This window comes from Camarhynchus parvulus, chromosome 5, assembly GCF_901933205.1.
Source record: "Camarhynchus parvulus chromosome 5, STF_HiC, whole genome shotgun sequence".
NCBI classification, from domain to species: Eukaryota; Metazoa; Chordata; class Aves; order Passeriformes; family Thraupidae; genus Camarhynchus; species Camarhynchus parvulus.
The window spans coordinates 5,126,951-5,145,747 of record NC_044575.1 but is presented as its reverse complement, the minus strand read 5'-3'; the positions used below and the strand labels follow the sequence as shown (position 1 = coordinate 5,145,747).

Genomic DNA, 18,797 nt, shown 5'->3' with positions numbered 1-18,797 from the left:
TTTCACTTAATGACCAATCACAGTCCATGTGTGTTGAGACTCTGAAGAGTCAGTCACGAGTTTTAATTAGTATCTTCTTAAGCTTTCTGTAAGTATCCTTTCTCTATTGTTTAGTATAGTTTTAGTACAGCAATCTTTAATATAATATAAATACACAAAATAATAAATTAAGCTTCTAAAAACATAGAGTCAAATTCTCAATTCCTCCTTCATCCTGGAGACCCAGCAAATACCACACCAGAGTTCCTTTTTCAGAGAATGACTTCAGCTTGGAAAAGTTATCACACCAGGTAGACGTCTCATACCAAACTACTTGTACAAATGAAATGCTATTTTTTTCTGCAGCAGAAAAGTCCATAGTCCAAATGCAGAACTATACTGACTTATCTAAAGACCTGGACACTAAAATATTGAGCATTAACAAATACATACCATGAAAATTACAGCTAATAATGATCTTAGAAGTTTACAGAGAAAAGATATAAGCACACATACTAGCTTTTGCATTTTACTGATAGTGTTTAATTTAGTCATACTACTGCCTAGTAAATAAATAGAAAGCAAACCAAGAACCAAATCCGTGCTTGTATTGGCTTCTAACTGGTGCAGTCTGTGTAATGAAAAGCCAGCCAATATTGAGGCAAGCACTTATATACAATCTATTTACTTCCTGTCTGTCTGCAGATGTTGACAGGCTGTAAATCATGGAATTCCCACTGGGCTCTAAGCCTACTTCTGCATACAGCCTTACTCATCAAATAAAACTCTTCCACTGTAAGAAATGTTGCCTCTTTGCTTCTACTACTTTTCATAGTTTCTAAATTTTGTCTTTGTGACAGATTTTTAAAGTTTCCTGTACTTCCAGTATTCTGAATTCCTCTGATGAACAGTTGAAAAATAAAATCAATGATCAAACAAACGCACACACTTTTTTTTCCCTACATGCTGTATGAACCTGAAGCAAAGCTGCTGGAAAACTGAAATTGTAAAAAGCCACATCTTTTCTGAGAGGGGTAAAGGTGCAAATTCCTGGAAGGTATGCTGAGCATTTCCTTTTCTGCTCCTTTCTAGCCTGGCTTCTCACAACTCCACATGAAGCAGCAGCGCACTGTAACATGATCTCTGTTAGGCTTCTTAGAGCACCACTTTCCATTTTTATCAAGGTAAAATTGAATACAATAGCAGAAAGACCTTGAAATTGCTCAACAGTAATTCCAAAAGACCTGTGAGGGCTGTTTAACCCTGCAGAGTTTAACAGTAACCCAAGAACTTCATCCTTTGTGCAGAAAAAATAATTTAGCTGTTTTCCATTGTATAATCTCTGTCTTTCAAATACTTAGAAGAATGTTGGACCTGTGCAACCCACTGCCAATAGTCCTGTGCATTTTCAGAGGTCAATTCCACCCTGTAGGACACTTCCCTCCCTCGTAAATCTCACTGTATCCACATAACATCTGCCAGTGACACAAGGCCTCCTTTTAACTATTGAAGTTTTGCAGACGATCTCAGAACTTTGTTTTCGTAAAAAGCTGAAATTCAGGATAATTTATCAGGCAACTGTCTCTTTATTAATATCTTTGAACTGCCACTCTTTTAGCCAAGTGGTCACACCAGTTTCCCACTCACTGTGCAGTCCATCCATCAAGACTATCTGTCCCTGATTTGTCTAAGAGGACACTATGAGATAACATGCTAAAAGTATTGCTAAAGCAAAGGTAAATTATCACCAGTCTCCCCTCCTCCAGGGAGTATCTTTTGAGTACAAGTTCAAGTTCAGCAGAACAGAGCTCAATGTAACTCCTCCTCAAGCAATCCTCATTCTTCCTCACTTGTGCCTCAATCACAAGTCCATTTGCATTAAATACAAAAGCTTAGGTTCACTTTGGGGAGTTACAGACCTGAGGACTAACAGTAATCTAGCTGGGCAAAGTGTGCCAAAAGCTGAGTCCTCGTCATGAGTAAGCCAATCTTTGAACATATCTTTATGCTTCTAAAATTACTCAGTGTCTCTGACACTTTTTGTTCTTTAAAAAGAGACTGAGGCACTTTTTTCAAAGATCTCCAGAGCTCCTGTTCTGGGGAGCAGATCCCTAAGACTGCCAACAGACCCAGCTTGCTCTACAAAGCATCCATCTGACTTCTGTCTTGTTTAAAGCAGCACAGCAACCTCCCTTTAATGTGCTCTTTCCTAGACTCAAGGCAATTATCAATTTTCCTTCCCCATACAGTTCTAGTTTACCACAGCTCAGGCAAAACAGGCATCATATATTTGGTTTTAATTGTATTAACCTGACATTCCAGTTCAGTTTTTGTGTACCTTGGAAGTGTACAAGATTATAAATGGGGATTAGTTTGGTTTTGAAGAGATAGTAGAGCAGGGTAGGCAATAGGCAGACATGTCATTTGGCCCCTAAGTTCTAAATAAAATTAAAATAAAGAAACATAAATACAGAAACGGAAACACAATATATAAAATAATTAATGAGATATGGTAATATTAATGCATTATAAATAAAAAATACAATACAAATATTTTAAGGGTAAAGGGATAGATATGCATAATTAATGAAAGCATGGCTTATTTATTTGTTCAGTACTTCCTTTCATGTCTGGAACAGAAAGCATCCGAGACATGGAGGCTTAAGACAAATATAAAGGATAAGATTCTATTTTCATTCCCTTGTAGATCTATTGAGACATCAAATATCACTGCAAAATGAGATTAATCTAACTCAACCAAGCTTAGAAGAATCCAACACTGCCTAACCACAACCCTGCATTACCTGAGGAAGTTGTGTACTATAAAGTAACCAATTGGGGCAGATAGCCCTGACAGTTCTGCCCCAGGCACAGGGGCTTTGGGTGCTGGCAGGTCTATCTCCAAGCTGGTCTTGAAAGCTTGGTAAATTAAGAATCATTAATTTTAATTTCATTATGCACCTGCAGATGAAAATACTTTCTTCTTTGTGTGAAGTTAAAACAATTTGCCATTGGAACACAAGTTCTAAAGATAACAAAATAAGTGAAAACCTGAAATCACTATTTTTTTTATCATTGCTGTTCCTATGCAAGCTTCCACTGACAGCAAGGGTTTTTCTGAAACTTGACCACGAGACAAATTTCTAGTTTTCCATGTGAGTTCATTCACAAAATATGAATGCACATGATGCAATTTTAACACAGCCAATACTAGTTCTTAAACTAGGAATAAACAGGGGTTTCCCTCACCTTGATTGTTACCACAAGGAATTCTTCTGAAATTAATGAAACTATCTGAATAGCAAGGTACTCCAACTTTACACACATCAGTGAATGCAACTGCAATTTACATGCAAGACTGGGCAGCAGTGCTGCTGCTCATGTATTTTTCAGTAAATCTTATGCATTATGCTGGTTAAATCTACATCTGCAAAAAGGGGGAAAATCACATTCCAGTTACTGTAATTTTGATTGCTTAGCAAAAGTCTTTGTCTTCATGTTGAAGATAACATAACAATGTACTGAAGGTCCAGCACAGCTAAAATCATCTTGGTCAGATTTAGATCTAGTGAAGATCACCTTATTACCAGTAAATTTTATTAAATTGCAGTGGTTTATAGAGAGACCTGACTTTAGAAGGAGAAATGTCTCAAAGCTTTATAGAAAAAAAACCCTTCCTCTCCTAATAGAAGGGTGGCCTACAAATATCTTCATTGAGGTACAGATATTTTGGAATATTTGATAACAACTGCCCTCAAGAGTGACATCAAGACAAACATTCTATTTGAACCTAATGAGCACAAAAGTCATCTTGAGATGTGCTGATTTAATATGTCTGTCAACAGCCCCTGCTGTCAAGAATGCAAATATTTCAACAGTCTCTGAATATTTTCACCTACCTTGCTGCAATTCTTCCAAGTTCCAGCAAACAAAGGCACACTTCCCTTGGCTGCTTGTGGAGTACTAGAAAAGCAAAATGAAGATGGAAAACATTGATAAATAAAAGCTATTTTAAAGATCTTAGTGATGGAATGGAACCTAATCATCAACATCTGTTACTCTTGACTCTGATAAACGTTTGTTTTCTTTGGCTTGCAGTAGAGTTTTATTGGAATAAAAAAAGATGGGATTCATGAGTGGTTCTCAGAGTTCAGAAGCTCCATTTAATTATCTAAATCACTGAATAATTATTTGGGGTAATTGGTAATCTGCAAGCAGTTCGTAACTATTTAAAAATAATCAAGAGATCTGGCGTATTGAAAACACTTTAATTAGAAAAAAGTCAAAAATAATAAAATTATAGTGATACTTTTCTTTTGACAAACTAAGAGAATTCATATTCTTTAGTTCACTATTTTTCTTAGTCAATTTAGTTTTAAAAAATAACAAGGTTGCATTAACAAAGACATACCTCACTATAAATTTGGTCCTGATTTTTTTTTTCACATGTACTCTACAGTAAATATGAAACTAGAATGCTTTAGGAATCAGTTCTTCACAGTATAAAAATCCCAAACAGACAAAAAAGAGTTTCTTCTTTATGCATACATACATATAATGTAAGTCTGCATGCCTGGATTCCACATTGAATAGTTTTTTTATGATTCAGAAGTAGCTGTGACACAGCATGATCTCATTTTTGTGAGAGATTGAAATGTTAGGGGTTAATGTCCCAACCATCCATTTGCAAAAGCAGCAGGTGCTTTGCTGAGGCCAGGTTTGCACTCCTGACTGGAAAGAGAGGGGGAGAGTTTTTGGGTGTGTGGGGGTGAAATATCTCAGCTGTGTAAGAGCAGTCCAGGCACAGAGGTGCTGCGCCCTCACCACGACAAACCAACTTCTGTTTAGCAACAAGCTGGGTTTTGAGCCAAATAAGGGAAAAGACTCATAAGATGCAGATTCTGCCAAGTGGAATAGTGCTTTTTATCACGGCAATGTCCTCCCTTACAGAACTGGCTCAGGTGTAAATCTCCCCTCCATGGAAGGTACTGGGACACTCCCATGGGCCTGCAGGCATCCATCCCTTCTGATGGGGCACAGCTGGCTCAGCCACGCTGGTGTGACAGGCACCTGCCATGCCTCAGGTGTCACAAACCACCAAAGTCCCCCAAAACGTGCCCAGACTAATTCCTGAGGCTTTCCACCAGAGGAGTGCACCTGACCCACAGTGTTGGAACACCCTCACCCTGGGGGTGGCACCCTGGGCGCTGTCACCTGAACCTGACTGTATTTTATCCCACTGAACCCGGTGCTTCATGGCCTTACCCTCAACATCACTTTAAACAAGAGACACTGAAATTGCAACAATTAAGTCTCACTTCACTCTCTGCTCTTATCCTTTTTCCCTCTACATTTTCTTAAGTGGTATCTTCATGCTTTGCTGCATTTCTATAGACGGTAATAGCCAAAATGGCTTCATGCCTCCTTTCCATTGCAATCAAAGTGATCTAAAATAAACCTGCCATATATATACATACATATATATATATATATATATATAAACACTAGTCACTCAGTGTGGTTTCACTCTCACCTGCCCAAAGGAATCTATTAGCAAGAACCTCAGCCACCCTTGCCTTCAGGGGCAAGGTATAACTATTATGAAATACCCCCATAAACCAATACATTTTGTTTCCTCCACAATTCAGAATAGGTAATGTTCTGTAAAGAAGTTCAGCAAATCCAAAATCAATAAATCAAAAAAGGTCTGTGGCTGTTTGTATGATCAACTCCCCAAAACTTCAAGAAGAAAAGAAAAACAGAAGAAAAGAGAAGATAGTCATTATGAGTACATTGTAATCTACTCTTAAGAAATACCTACTAGAGTATAGCCCTTATGATGTTGTGAGTAAAAAAATCAGGTTTTAAAAATTTCCAAAATATTAAAAAAATTTGCACAATTTCAGATTGAATCGAGACCAAAAAGTAATTGTGTGACTCTTTGTATAAATCGAAAAAAAACTAAACAGCATCAAAATAAATTTGTTTTTAGTGAGTTAAGGTCAAGACAACAGCTATATAAACTTTTGGTAATCTAAAGACTCACCTAACTCAAATGCATGAAAAAGATATTTTAATGTCTAGTTAAAGCTCTGAAAGCAATCACTTTGTTCTGTGTATGTATGAGAGCCAAAAGGGGACTCCACAGCCTTGAATATCTCTGGGTAACCAATTCCCCAAGGCAGACCTCCAGCCTCTGGGACTTCAACTTGAGCTCCACTGACATGGATAAGTGTAAGTGGGGTGAGCTGAATGCTCATCCCAACATCTTCCCCTAGTGTCTGTGCAGCCCTTTGAGAGGTATGCATTTGTCTTTTAATCTCATCCAAATATAATTCCAGAAGTGAAACTGCAGAGCACGAAAACTAAACAGGAACTGCACTAGGAAAAATATATTTATTCTTCAGCCATCTGTTACTAAGAATATAAATGATGAACACTTGGACATTCAGCTAATTTCAATATTCTTCCTTCCCACAACATAGTAATTACATTAAATATTTACCTTTACTAGTAATCAGTATTTTTAAAGTGTTACATTCATGACCCTTGGAAGTCTATTCTGCTATTTTGGTTTTAAACTGGTTGTGACAGCCCCAAAATAAAGCTTGATTTTAAAAAGTAAGGCACACCCCAAAAAATAAATAGAATAAAGTGGGTTTGGAATAGTCAAACCAAGTAAATTGCAATTCATACATATGTACATCTGAATGACTTTATAAAGGAAGAAAAAGAGAGGTTCAACCACCACTATTTGCAAAAAGAACCATAAATGTAGCTAGAAGAAAATTTGATTTAAAAAGTTAAAAAATTATGTACCCAAACAAAATTCACAGACCTTTAGCAAGTCTGAATCAACATAATCTAGACACATTTCATGCATTTCACACTGAACAATGTGGCACAGTGACATCATTGTTAGAGGATGAAGACGTGTGCAGGCAATAACCAACCACAAAAACAAACACCAGGTCATCTCATAAGACAGTGCTTCTAAAGAGAAAATAACAGCATTCCTGAGGACTATACAGCATATGTATTTGGGAACTTCAGAGACGAATAAATGTCATTTTTTGCAGATCCTCTGCATAAAATGAATGGAAATATCCATCTTTCTAGAAAATCTCACTGATGGCATTTGCTTGACAAGAATGGGAAGATAGAGAAATAGTGCAAACAAGTCTGGCTTATTTTAGGTGTCCTGCCTTTTTGCTTTTCATCTCATCTCTTTAAATGCTTCTTATTTGCTGTCCTCATTGCCTGCATCTTTACATGCTACCTCTAGCCACTCTTTGCTACCAATAATTTCTTTTCAGTTCCGGGAAGTTTTTATCCTTGCTTCTCTCTGGCAATAACATTTCTTCGCACTGCTCCCATCTTGTTGCTGTCCCATTCTATTTTTACAGGTATTCCTCTTTTGTTCACTCAACCTTTGTGCTTCCCCAGAGGTCCTTACCTTCTCGGGTTTCTGTTGCTGAAATGGTTCCCAAGGTATTAAAAAGTCCCTTTTTTCCCAGCCCCACAAATGAAGAAGAAGAAGCCAGGATTCCTCAGCTCTGTTTTTCAAGGTTGTTTATTTTTTCTTATCTATTCTATTCCTTCTCTGCCCTGCTGAGATCTGTCTGACAGGTTGGGTTGTGGCACAGTCCCTGCCCTTGGGGTGGTGTTAGCTTTTTATACTAAGAACTACGTGTGCTTTATTTACAATAATTTTCCAATGCCTATCACCTATGTTAGACAGTCTGTCTCTACCCTAAACCAATCCAGAAGTGTCACCATCACAGCAGAAAATGGAGGACAAGAAGAAGGAGAGGAAGGACAGGACATGCCCAGATTCCTCCATCTTGCCTCCTGAACCCCCATTCTAAATCCCCAAAATTCTACTTTTCCACCCTGTGACAAATTAACTATCACTCTACTCAAACCCTTGTGGCTTGTAACTCCTCACACAAAGTTGCTAATTGTTTCCATGGGCTAAAATCAAAGGTACAGGTGTCTTTAACTCCATGCCAAGGTCTCTGAGCCCCCTGCCAGGGTCTGGAATCACCCAGGGCAGCCAGAGGAATGTCCTGGGCTCTGACAGTGCCTGGATGCCACCAGGAGAACCAGAGGAGGAGCAGCCTCTGCTTCCAGCATTATGGAACCTGTGACAGTGAGTAGACAGAACACACAATGCACTTGGAGTCCATGTCTTTACTGAGCAGGTTTAAACTCAAAGTTTGCAATAATATTCAGGGTTTTTGTTTTGTTTTTGTTTGTTTTACATTAGTAGAATATCCAATCACAGAAATAAACACAGACTATCCAATACAGAAATAAACTTCTCACAGCTTCCTGCCAAGTTTCAAATCTTGGCTCCTAACACTTTTATAAACCATTTTTAATGAAGTCAGTCTTCCTTCTAATATAAACTTTTTTTTGTTTAAGAGATTAAGATATCAGACATAGCTGAATCATGAAAAGTAAATACGATTTCTGTTTCTAATGCATTCCTTATCCCACTACAAGCAAAGAGTTTTACCAAGTGCCTTAGTATTTACTATCACAGGCTTCCAACTGCCATCAGAACTCACACTAGTTTAGGGAAAGCTTTCCAAAAGGATGGTCCTTTGGTCCTTCTTCCTATTATCTCTCACATTTTGCTTTCATTTTTACTCTGATCCTACAGAGGCTTTTTGTTCTTAAAAAAAAAACCTCCAATATTTTTTTGTCAACACTCAGTTAACTTATAACAAACTTACCCCTGCTTCTGCATCAGAGTTATGCTGTGACACACTTGTGCTTCCCCCACACTCCCTACCCCTTTCAGCTCAATCACTCATGGAAATCTCAAAATAATTCAGGTGTCAAACATCTAAGGATAGTTCTAAGTAAAGAATTAATGTAGAAGGGATATAGAGATCATCTGAACACTAATGATTTACTGAAATTCATTAGTTTAACATGCAAGTCCATTGGTAACAACAAAGAGTCTAGGATGCTTCTATAGTCCTCAAAATGACACAAATTCAGTAATATTATGAGTAGTTTAGTAAAGAGTTGTGAAAGATGGGACAAAATCTTATTCTGATGCAACTTCAAGTAAATTTGAACATGGTGTTACAATATGTAGATGTTTCAGTATAAAAGAACAGAAAAAACTTCCATCTTGAAAACAGATAAACTACATTAATAGTTTAAAAAATAATCCTGCCCATGTATAAAATATTTTTCAGCAAGCAACACTTGAGTATTTTTTAAAATAACCTTTAAACCATCAATGTAAGAAGAGAGATCAGAGGTGTTTGTGTTTCAGTTCACTATTTTCACTAAAATACTAAATTTAGGAAACCTGTCCATGAAACTTAAATCAATCAGTTGCATCAAAAGAAGTCCATGTCACATCCTGTGTGTATATATGCACAGAATATACAAGCACAAAAGATTAACCATCAACAGCATTCAACACCGCCCAAAACAGATGACACATCAGCATGCTGGCACAATCAGTGGCAAACCCTTTTCTTGCTGGGTATTCTTTATCATGGAAGAGATGCAGAATATTCACTGGTTCCAAATCCTATAATCATCCAACAACACTCCATTACCACAAAGAGTTCAGAACATATGCCTTATGTTCACTGAACTAAAGCAATCACAGAAAATCTTACCATTCTTATTTGTCCAAGAGGAGTTTTCTTTGAGTATTATACCCTTCAGGCATGAGCAAAATTACAAATATCTCCACCTAGTATGTTTCCATAAAGAAAATTACCAGAGCTGTGGGGATCTGCCCTAAAGCCCTACAGGGGCTATTACCTACAGGGGAATTTACAAAGTATATTTATGGGAACAGAGGAGTTAAAGGCAGTATTAATATCCTTACACTGCATGAGAGAGTTAGCACATCACGTTCAGAGTCCCACATAGTCTGATACATCTAAGAAGATCATTCAACGACACTGTACCTCAAGATTTGCACAGATGATCAAAATTTGGATTTTGGATCATAATTTTTGGTATTAACAAAGCTAATTCCTTCTTTAAATACACTAACTTTAAAAGTAAAAAATATGACAAGCATGCTAAATTTTGCAATGTGTGCAGGGAGCACACATGGTGTCCCTCTATTTTGCAGCACTCCAGATTACCCCTACGTACTGTGTTGCTTTTTTTAGCAATTTTTAAATATTTTTATTATCCCTACCTACTGTGTTGCTATTTTCAGCAATTTTTAAAAAATTATTTATTTTTATTATCCCTACGTACTGTCTTGCTATTTTTAGCATTTTTAAAAAATTATTTATTTTTATTTTCCCTATGTACTGTGTTGCTATAGTTTTTACAGATGCTCATGTGTGAGCTGCAGCTCATACATCAGGTTCCCCAGCCACCTTTTCTTTGCAAAGGCATTAACTTGGAGACTTTCCTGACATGTCTCTGCACTTAAGGATAAATTGCTACCAGTCAGCTCTGGTTTTGTTACAAATCTTAACAGGAAACTGTTTCCAATTTGTTGGCATTTTAACTTATGTTAAAGCAAGATAACATTCAGCAAGACAAACTACACCATATTATAGATTACTAACAAATTAGCAGTACAAGTCTTCAAACTTTTGAGCTCTCTACTGTTCTCTTCCAATGATATTTAAAGTAACTAGTGATTAGACAGCATAATCATATCTACTAGCATATCAGGCACCTCTGATTCCCATTCTATTTACTTTTCCTTCTATTTATTTTGAAGACTTCAACCTTGTTTCCTTGTTGAGCTCAGCTGAATAGCCCAAATCCAACAAAGCATTTGAAACTGTGCTTAACTTTAAATAATTACATAAATTGCTAAATTAGACCACAAGTGAAGGACAGGAGTAAAATGACATGAATAGGTCTGCTCAGCTGCTTGTGTGGATCAGCCCTGCAATGTTAACCCTTTGCAGATCAGCCTCTAAGAACACTCAAGATTGCCATTAACATCCCTTACCTGCAGGCTCAGCAGGCATGGACTGCCCCTAGCTGCTCTGGTCTCTGTTTGAGACAGCTCCATCCCAGTGAGAAATGTCTTTGTACCACTTGAGCCTCAGTGCTAAAAAGTTAGGAGTGATTGCTGCATTTGTGTGCATTATACTTGCATGATTTTCAAAGGCTTCTTCAGAATTTATAACAATGAGATATAGTATTTTTAAGTAATGAGAAATAATAGCAATTAACAATTTCTTAGCCAGTATAGAGTTCATTTTGCTGATCTCTAACACACTTAGTATTTTTTTTTAATCAGTGCCATAAATCCATCATTCAAGTCTTTCAGTGCACTAGATCTTCAAAATCACTCTTACAATTCTAGAATACATATTTGCCAGAAAAAAAACTCAGGAATGTTTTATATGATACAGTAGCATGATGAAAATATTACTATGTGCCTTTAATTAAATAACACAGTATTTGCATACCATAAAGCACACAGAATAAGAGTAAAAAATGAGGATAAAAGTCTGCTCAATTGAGAACATTGATAGAATAAGGTTCTCCAATACAGACAGAAAAAAGCCACATTATCACTATCAATTTACACACCAATTTACTGAGCTTATTAGCCATGGGGAGAAACAGAAGAAAATACAAAAACCAGTTACCTCTGTAACCATAATTTCATCACAATTAATAACAAAAAAAAATGCAGAATTCAATGAAGCAGTGCAAAGACAGATGTCATTCACACACATTTCTCACTACTTTGAAAAGAACCTTTGATATTACTTACCTTTGCTGAATTTTTGCTTCCTATGCATTGGTGAAGTGATTTGTGGGAGAGAGAGGAACATAAAAGCTTTAGATTGGCAACTGTGAAGACTTATTATTATTTCTAATGCATTAGGAAATTCTCAAAAAATCAAAACTTTGAGTTAAGGATTAACTGAAGGAGAATAATAGCTACTGGTTTTATCTTTTTATTTTTAAGGGATGATTACCACCTCCTTCTCAAGTTCAGAAAAATGGGTCAAAAATGTTATCAAGGCCTAATCTATTTCAAGCAACATAAGTCTTTTCTACTAGTACATTATCCAATGAGGGAATAGACCTCAGAACCTAGTTTTTAATCAGTGAAGAAAATCAGTCAATAATCAAGCAAAACAGAGCACAGATTTGCACACTCAGTCATATTTCACTTCTATTTTCTGAGAGAGGAAGTCCTCTGGAACACACCTGGAACACACCTTTGCAGGTGGATTTGCTCTCTGTTTTACTATGGCAGGCAAGGCACTGCGTATGTGTGAAAATTAATTATCAGGAAATATCCATATTCCAGCTAAGTCAATTCCATCTCTAAGCAAGATCTAGTTTCTTAAAAATGCACAATAGGTTTGTGGAACAATGACACACAGCTGTGCTTGCCATAGCAACACAAACTTCAAATACCTTGAAGTATTCCATTAACCAGAGGTTCTTCTGCCTGTCTCAGGCACTGGAGGTCTGCAACTCCTGGTGCTTACAAGCTCCTTGGTCCTAGGTAAATGTCCAACTTCTTCACCATTTCAAATCATTGAAACTACAATTATTGTTCATCTCCCACACGATTTACCATATCAAATAAGAATTTCATATTAAAGATTTAATTAACAAAACAGAGTCAATACATATATTCAACTTACTATTTGTCACCTTTGAGATACTAACCTGTCCTCTGTCAAGCATTTTCTCCCAGACATATAAAATAATGTAATTAAAAACTTCCCACGATAAAAGAACAGACAAATGAAAAAGAAAAACTCTCTCAGAAATATCTGTGCTAGACTACAGAAGCAGAACAAGACTGTAAAAGAATGGGATTAGATCAGTCACAACACATGTAAGAGCTTCAACAGGGCAAAGGCTTTTTTCAGCAACAGAACAAAGAAGCCTCAGCACAGTGTGTTCATTTGTCTTCCAGAGAAACTGATCTGTCACCATGACTGCTTTACACTTTTATCTGATTTCAGATAACAAACATTGGACTCTCTTCATTTCATGAGATTTGGCTGAAAAATTGTGAAGTCAAGATTCATAAGATTTCCTCCGAAGAAAGAAGAGTTAAAACAACGAAGTCTATGTAGAATTGGAGCAGTGATTTCCTGAGCTGTACAATTCTTCTCATGAAACACTGTGAAGCAGTAGTATTGGATAATTTTTGTCCAGAACTGCACAAGGGAACCAGCTGGGGAAAATGGTCAGCATGGGAAATAGAAAAGTTTTGTATCTTCTCGCCTCCTGTGCAATTCATTAAATCTCCACAACCAGCCAAATGTCTGCAGACAGAACTGAGCATGCACTTGTATCCTGCTCTCCCAAAACAGAAAAGCACCATCTTATACATTGAACTAAGGAACAGCATTCCATGCTCACAAAAGTATGCGTGGGGTGAAAAATCATTTGTGTGCAAGAAAACATAGCAAGAGTTTTCTCTCATTTAAGTTCCTCTTAAAATTGACTTAAATGAGTAGTATGTGATGTGTACTTCATTTTTCATTCTACAGACAAGCAGCAGAATTAACACATTCAAACAAAGGTCAGATTTAGAGTCAAGACCTACTAAAAACCTTTCTGTCTTTCAAGGCTAAACACAAAGAAAAAGTTATTTTAAATTACCAACTACTACATAAAAATAAAGAAATACATACCCAAACCTTCTGACTCAAACAGGCAGGTATCATCCACACCTACATCTCTGCACCAGGATAAGAAATTTGCTGTGTTGTCCCGTGCAAAGAAAGACCCTGAAGGAGCATTGGCTTTGCATGGAATTTTCCGAACTGGTAAGGTCTGAAAAACAGGAATTCTTTATTTAGCTAAATGATACATGCTATCATAATACTTAAGTATTATGAAATCACTATGCAAGTTTTGCATAGATGGGTAATTCCCACCAACTTATTTCCTTGGCCATTAAAGAATTCCAAGCAGAGAAGCATGAGAAGTGAATTTAACAGCATGAAGTTCTCAACCAAAAAGTCTTTCCAAAAGTCCAAAAACCCACACAATGAAGTTGCAGTTGAACCAACATTAGCTACTTCTTAGTAATATTAGTAACTATAGGCTTTGGATTTAGTGTCTGGTCCAGTTCACTGAATTAAAAAAAAATATATATATTATAAAGACAGACTTTAAACTAGGAGCTGAACTTTCTCACAATTAAGGGTGAATTACTTTCAGTTCAATGTTAGGAGGTAATCATAGTGTAAAGGAATGGGTCTTGAGGCCCAAACACCTCAGAAAGGTCACTGTCTCCTGTTTAACAGCACCCAGAAGTGCCCAGTGCACAACACAGGTAAATCCAGCAGGTACAAAGTCAAGGTCTACAGAGACAGGCTCTCACTGCACCAGAGCAGTTCCATTCACATGATTTCAATATCAGAAAGGATGCTGCTGATACAGCATCCATATCTGCACCAAGCAGAGCAATTACCACAGCAATCTTGCTGCCTGCATTGGCACATTTACTGAGACACACAAAAAAGAAGTCCTGAGCATTTAGTTCTCACTTAAGGCTTCTTTTCCTCAAATGAAAAATAGCTGTACTACATGGCCAAGTGAAGACAGAAAATGAAACATTGTTGCTGTGTAACTTTAGGGATCTCTAAATCACGGAGGAATTCAGATCTTATGTTGATTTGAATGCACTGTTTTTCCAATGCTGATTTATGCAATTTTTACTTCTGTCTGGAGTCAGTAGTTACTCAATCTAAAGTGAGCTAAGAAAACTTGCAGAAATTTGTAGAAAACTGCAAATATGGTGTCTCTACTCATTCCTAGCTTAAAATTACTGGAATGGGGAGAGCAGAGAAAAAAAAAAAGACACAACAGCACTATAATATCAGTATTAAACACAGCTTAGAAGGAGTTTAAATATTATACATATTATACATATGACAGCAGCAATAAAATGGCAGAATATGCCTACATGCACTGAGCTACTCACTGCTATCTACCCAATAGGCCAAATAAACTGAAAATAGAACAACTACAGGCATAATCACCACTGTACTTACCAGGATGTCAGTGGGGACTAACTGATTGTCTTAGATATGTAAATATGTCTCAGAGATTTATGCAATTAAATCTATTCCTCAAATCACCATCTAGCTTTCATTCCCCCATGATTCTTATTCCAATTACTCAATTTATGTTTTCTTGTTTTGGAAAAATTAATTTATGGTTCAAGCTATTTGCAAGGAGATATTATTATTTTTCTATAATTTATATAAAACACTGACTGATTTTGCACTTTATTTTAAACAAAAAAATCTTATCTTATGCCACAGATACCATACCACCTCCTGGACCATCCTGGAACAAGGAGGGGAAAGCAAGAAGGAAACAGGGAAGTAAAAACAGCTCTTCTCTAATCCAGAATAAATAAAAAAAATTATACAACATGAATTCTTTAAAAGGGCTCTAGATATGGAACAATCTTACAGATCAGAGCACAGTGAAGTTTCAAAACATTATTTCTGCCCCTTTCCATTCTTCTGGAGGGAGAAAAAAGAAAAAAATGGAAATAAATTCTCAATTCCTTACATATAAGTGATTTTTTTTCTTTTCTTAAAAAAAAAGTTAATAAAAAGCTGTCAGCACTTGGCTGACACATATTTTAGGCTAGCACTCTTTTCATATTACACTAATTTCTTCAAAGAAACAATGAGTATCTCTTCTGAGACAAACACTTATACTCTACAGGCAGTTTCTCCCACTGGATTTCCTCTTGGTGACTTAGTCTTTAGGAAGCAGTAATGCAGCACTTGTCCATCTCTGTCTCCCCCTACCCTTTCCCAGGAGATTTTAACTGGACAAATCTAATATAGTCTCTAACTGTAATAGTCTTAAAAGTACACCCACTTCTTTTAAAAGGAGTCACACAATTCTCTGGCAGCCTGTTGGAAGAAGGTCAGCTAGTCCAGGCTGCAGAGGAAAGCTGTCAAAACAAGACTTCCATTTCATGATTTTTCACTAAAACATTGCAGAAACCTTCAAGAAGTCCCTTCTTCAACATGATTTCCCAGAGAAGGTTCAACCCAACTGTGCCTCTTCCAGTGCAAAAGAGGAACAAGCAGAGTGGTCAGGGATACTAGACTGGCACAAGGGAAAATGGGAAAAAGGCAGAGAGCAGCAGGAGCTGGGCTGCTCCATGAGGGAAGATCATCCAGGGTCCAACGATGACCCCAGTACAGGCAGTGTCAGGCCTCACTGCCAATGGTGCAGTCCCAGAGCACCCACAAAAGGCAGTGCTGGGAATATGAGAGCTGTAGAAAATTGTTCTGTTAGAGGAGGGATCCGTCTGTTCGGGGTCTAGTGTGAATCAGGGGAAGGCAAGGGTGCAGACACGCCAGCGAAGGGAGACAAGGCTGGACTCAGCCTCCCAGGCTAGGTTGCAGCAGACACTGACCCAGCCATGAAAAGATTACCCTAAAAAAAAAAACCAGGCTAGGTTCCACTGATGACCCAGCCCTCAAACCAGGCTAGGTTCCACTGACCCAGCCATGAAAGTCAGCAGGCAGGCTGGAGCTGGTCTGTTCACAGCACAGCTCTGGCAAGAAGAGGGGCTGAGCCAAAAGGGAGGTTCTGGGCCATGGGCAGAGAGTGCAGGTCAGGGTCTCGGGGAGGCTGGTCACAAGGTATTTTGATTCCCTCAAGTCTTGACAATTAATGTCTGGTTTATAGTGCTTCAGTGGAATCAGAAACACTCAGTACTTTATAATTAACTCCATCTTGTCAGTAGGTGCAAAGAGGGGGCATTTCATAGCCCTCTATCAATCCAGTTACATAAAACATCCACTGTACGTACATCATGCTTGATCACATTCTCACTGAATCAAATTATCAGCAGCTCTAAATTGGTTTAACAACAAGAAAATCAAACAGAATGAAATTCTTTTCCCATATAATCTCTGCTTGGACCAGATTATCTGAAGTGATACATGGATGTTCAATCAACTGAGTTAACAGGCAACATAAGGGGACCAAATAAATGATATCTGACACTACTCTTTGTAATTTTTGATTTTTTACATCAAAATAAAAGCACAAATTCTGGATCATCTATTATGGATGAACAGCACTGTGACAGGAAGAAGATGCCAAGAAGCCAGCTCCAGTATTCCTGGCACTTGCAGACTTGTGCACAAGAATTTCAGAGAGAATGGAAAGGAGATAAGGATAGTTATTTTATATGTAAAAGCAGACCTGCAGTGTCAAATCGTGTCACCTCTCAGTTCCCTCTTCAGTTCTCATCTCTGGATTTTTCCAGTGTCCATGTTCTCAGACTTGCCTTTGCAGAAAACTAGTGAGTCTTCACCAAGAAAAAACGTCTGTTTCTAATGCCAGGAAAAGCTCAGAAGAGCTAGTGACATCATACTGGGGTTTGTTTCCTTCCACACAGCTCTAGACAGTTCTGTACCTTTATCTGCTTTGTGCTGAGACAACCATAACAAACAGCCTATATCCTTTGAAACCCTGCTAAGGATACTCAACACTGTTCTGGAAGTCTGTAATAAACCACTTAGATTACCTTAGAACTACTGAACAGCAAAAAAAAACCCCAAAACAACAACAAAAGCCCCAAACCCCCCAAACTAAACAATACAACAAAGAAATTCTTGTGTGTGTGACTGGTGGCTGCCATCTGGCATCCAGTGGGGATTCGGGCTCACTGTGGGCATAGCCCATCTGCTCTCCTTGGCCCTGAGCCTCCAGCATGGTCCTGGAGAGCAGGAGCTGCTGTGGCACAGAGCCCTCAGCAGGAGCAGAGCTGAGGAGTGAGGAGACAGCCAGGAGTGAGGACATAGCCAGGAGAAGGAGTGAGGAGACAGCCAGGAGAGCCTGCACTGCCTCTCTCCCCAGGAGCCATTGGGAAGGCATTGCAGTGCCTGGCAGGAATGCAGAAAACCCCCACAGACCCTTGGGTCACTGCTGCTCCCCAGTACTAACAACACATTGATAAATCTGGTTCTAAATGTTTTGTATCTTTTGACTGATGTATATTGCAGTGACTGAACACAGAATTTTTCTCAAGAAGAGCAATTCAGAACAGATGGTTTATGTGTCAGTAATCACCTGAAATTTCATACACATAAATTACAATTCTATGCCTTGACAAGTAAGACTTTTAAACACATCATTTAACCTAGTTCACTATGAAGCTTAGACATTCATGGAACTCACAGCATTCCTTCACAGTGTCTTTCAAAAGGACATTTCTGGTAGTAAGAGCTACTTACAGCAAATAGTAAGAGTCTAGGTACAGAACATCACACTTAACTAAGCAAATTTGAGATATTCTTAATTTCATAGTGACAGAGAAAAAGTTTGATTAACAGATGTCCTGAACAGCTCAGAAGTGACAAACAACCACATGTAAAAACAAGACATTGTTGTGAACAACAGCTACATAATTTAACGACCAAAAAGACCACAAAAGCGAGTCATTTTCTGGAGCAAATACTACATAGACAAATATCCCTGACATTGCATGATTTTACTAAAATATATAAAAGTTTCATCCCATGTCCCATAGTTTTAGGGTCTTGCTGAAGAGAACAGCAAAAAACCCCACCCTCTTTTCTATTCAGTAATAGCCCTACCAGGTTTATCACACAAATCATAGGGAAATACTCATATTTTCTAATCACCTACTAAATTTTCCTACCACCTCTTAAACAGAAGTCTACTTTTTTAATATTTCCAAAACTGTCACTGTACTGCTCAAACTATAACACATGAAAGCTTTTATTCAAGAAAGGTTTCGTGCACAAATATTTTTCACTGAGTTGTATAAATGGCCTGACTATTTCAAAAGTGCTTTCTAACAG

At 37.7% G+C, this 18,797-nt stretch overlaps 1 protein-coding gene across 8 annotated transcripts in view; it reads right to left on the bottom strand.

Annotated features, from left to right (window-relative positions):
- The window catches only part of GAS2 (growth arrest specific 2), an 89,362-nt gene that overhangs the window by 41,846 nt on the left and 28,719 nt on the right, over positions 1-18,797 (bottom strand). For all 8 annotated transcript variants that reach the window (XM_030948668.1, XM_030948662.1, XM_030948665.1 and 5 more), the window contains 2 exons: positions 13,614-13,755; positions 3,879-3,942 (listed from right to left, as the gene is read on the bottom strand). In XM_030948668.1, the coding sequence (XP_030804528.1) occupies positions 3,879-3,942; positions 13,614-13,755 (206 nt within the window). The remainder of the gene's footprint in view (positions 1-3,878; positions 3,943-13,613; positions 13,756-18,797) is intronic.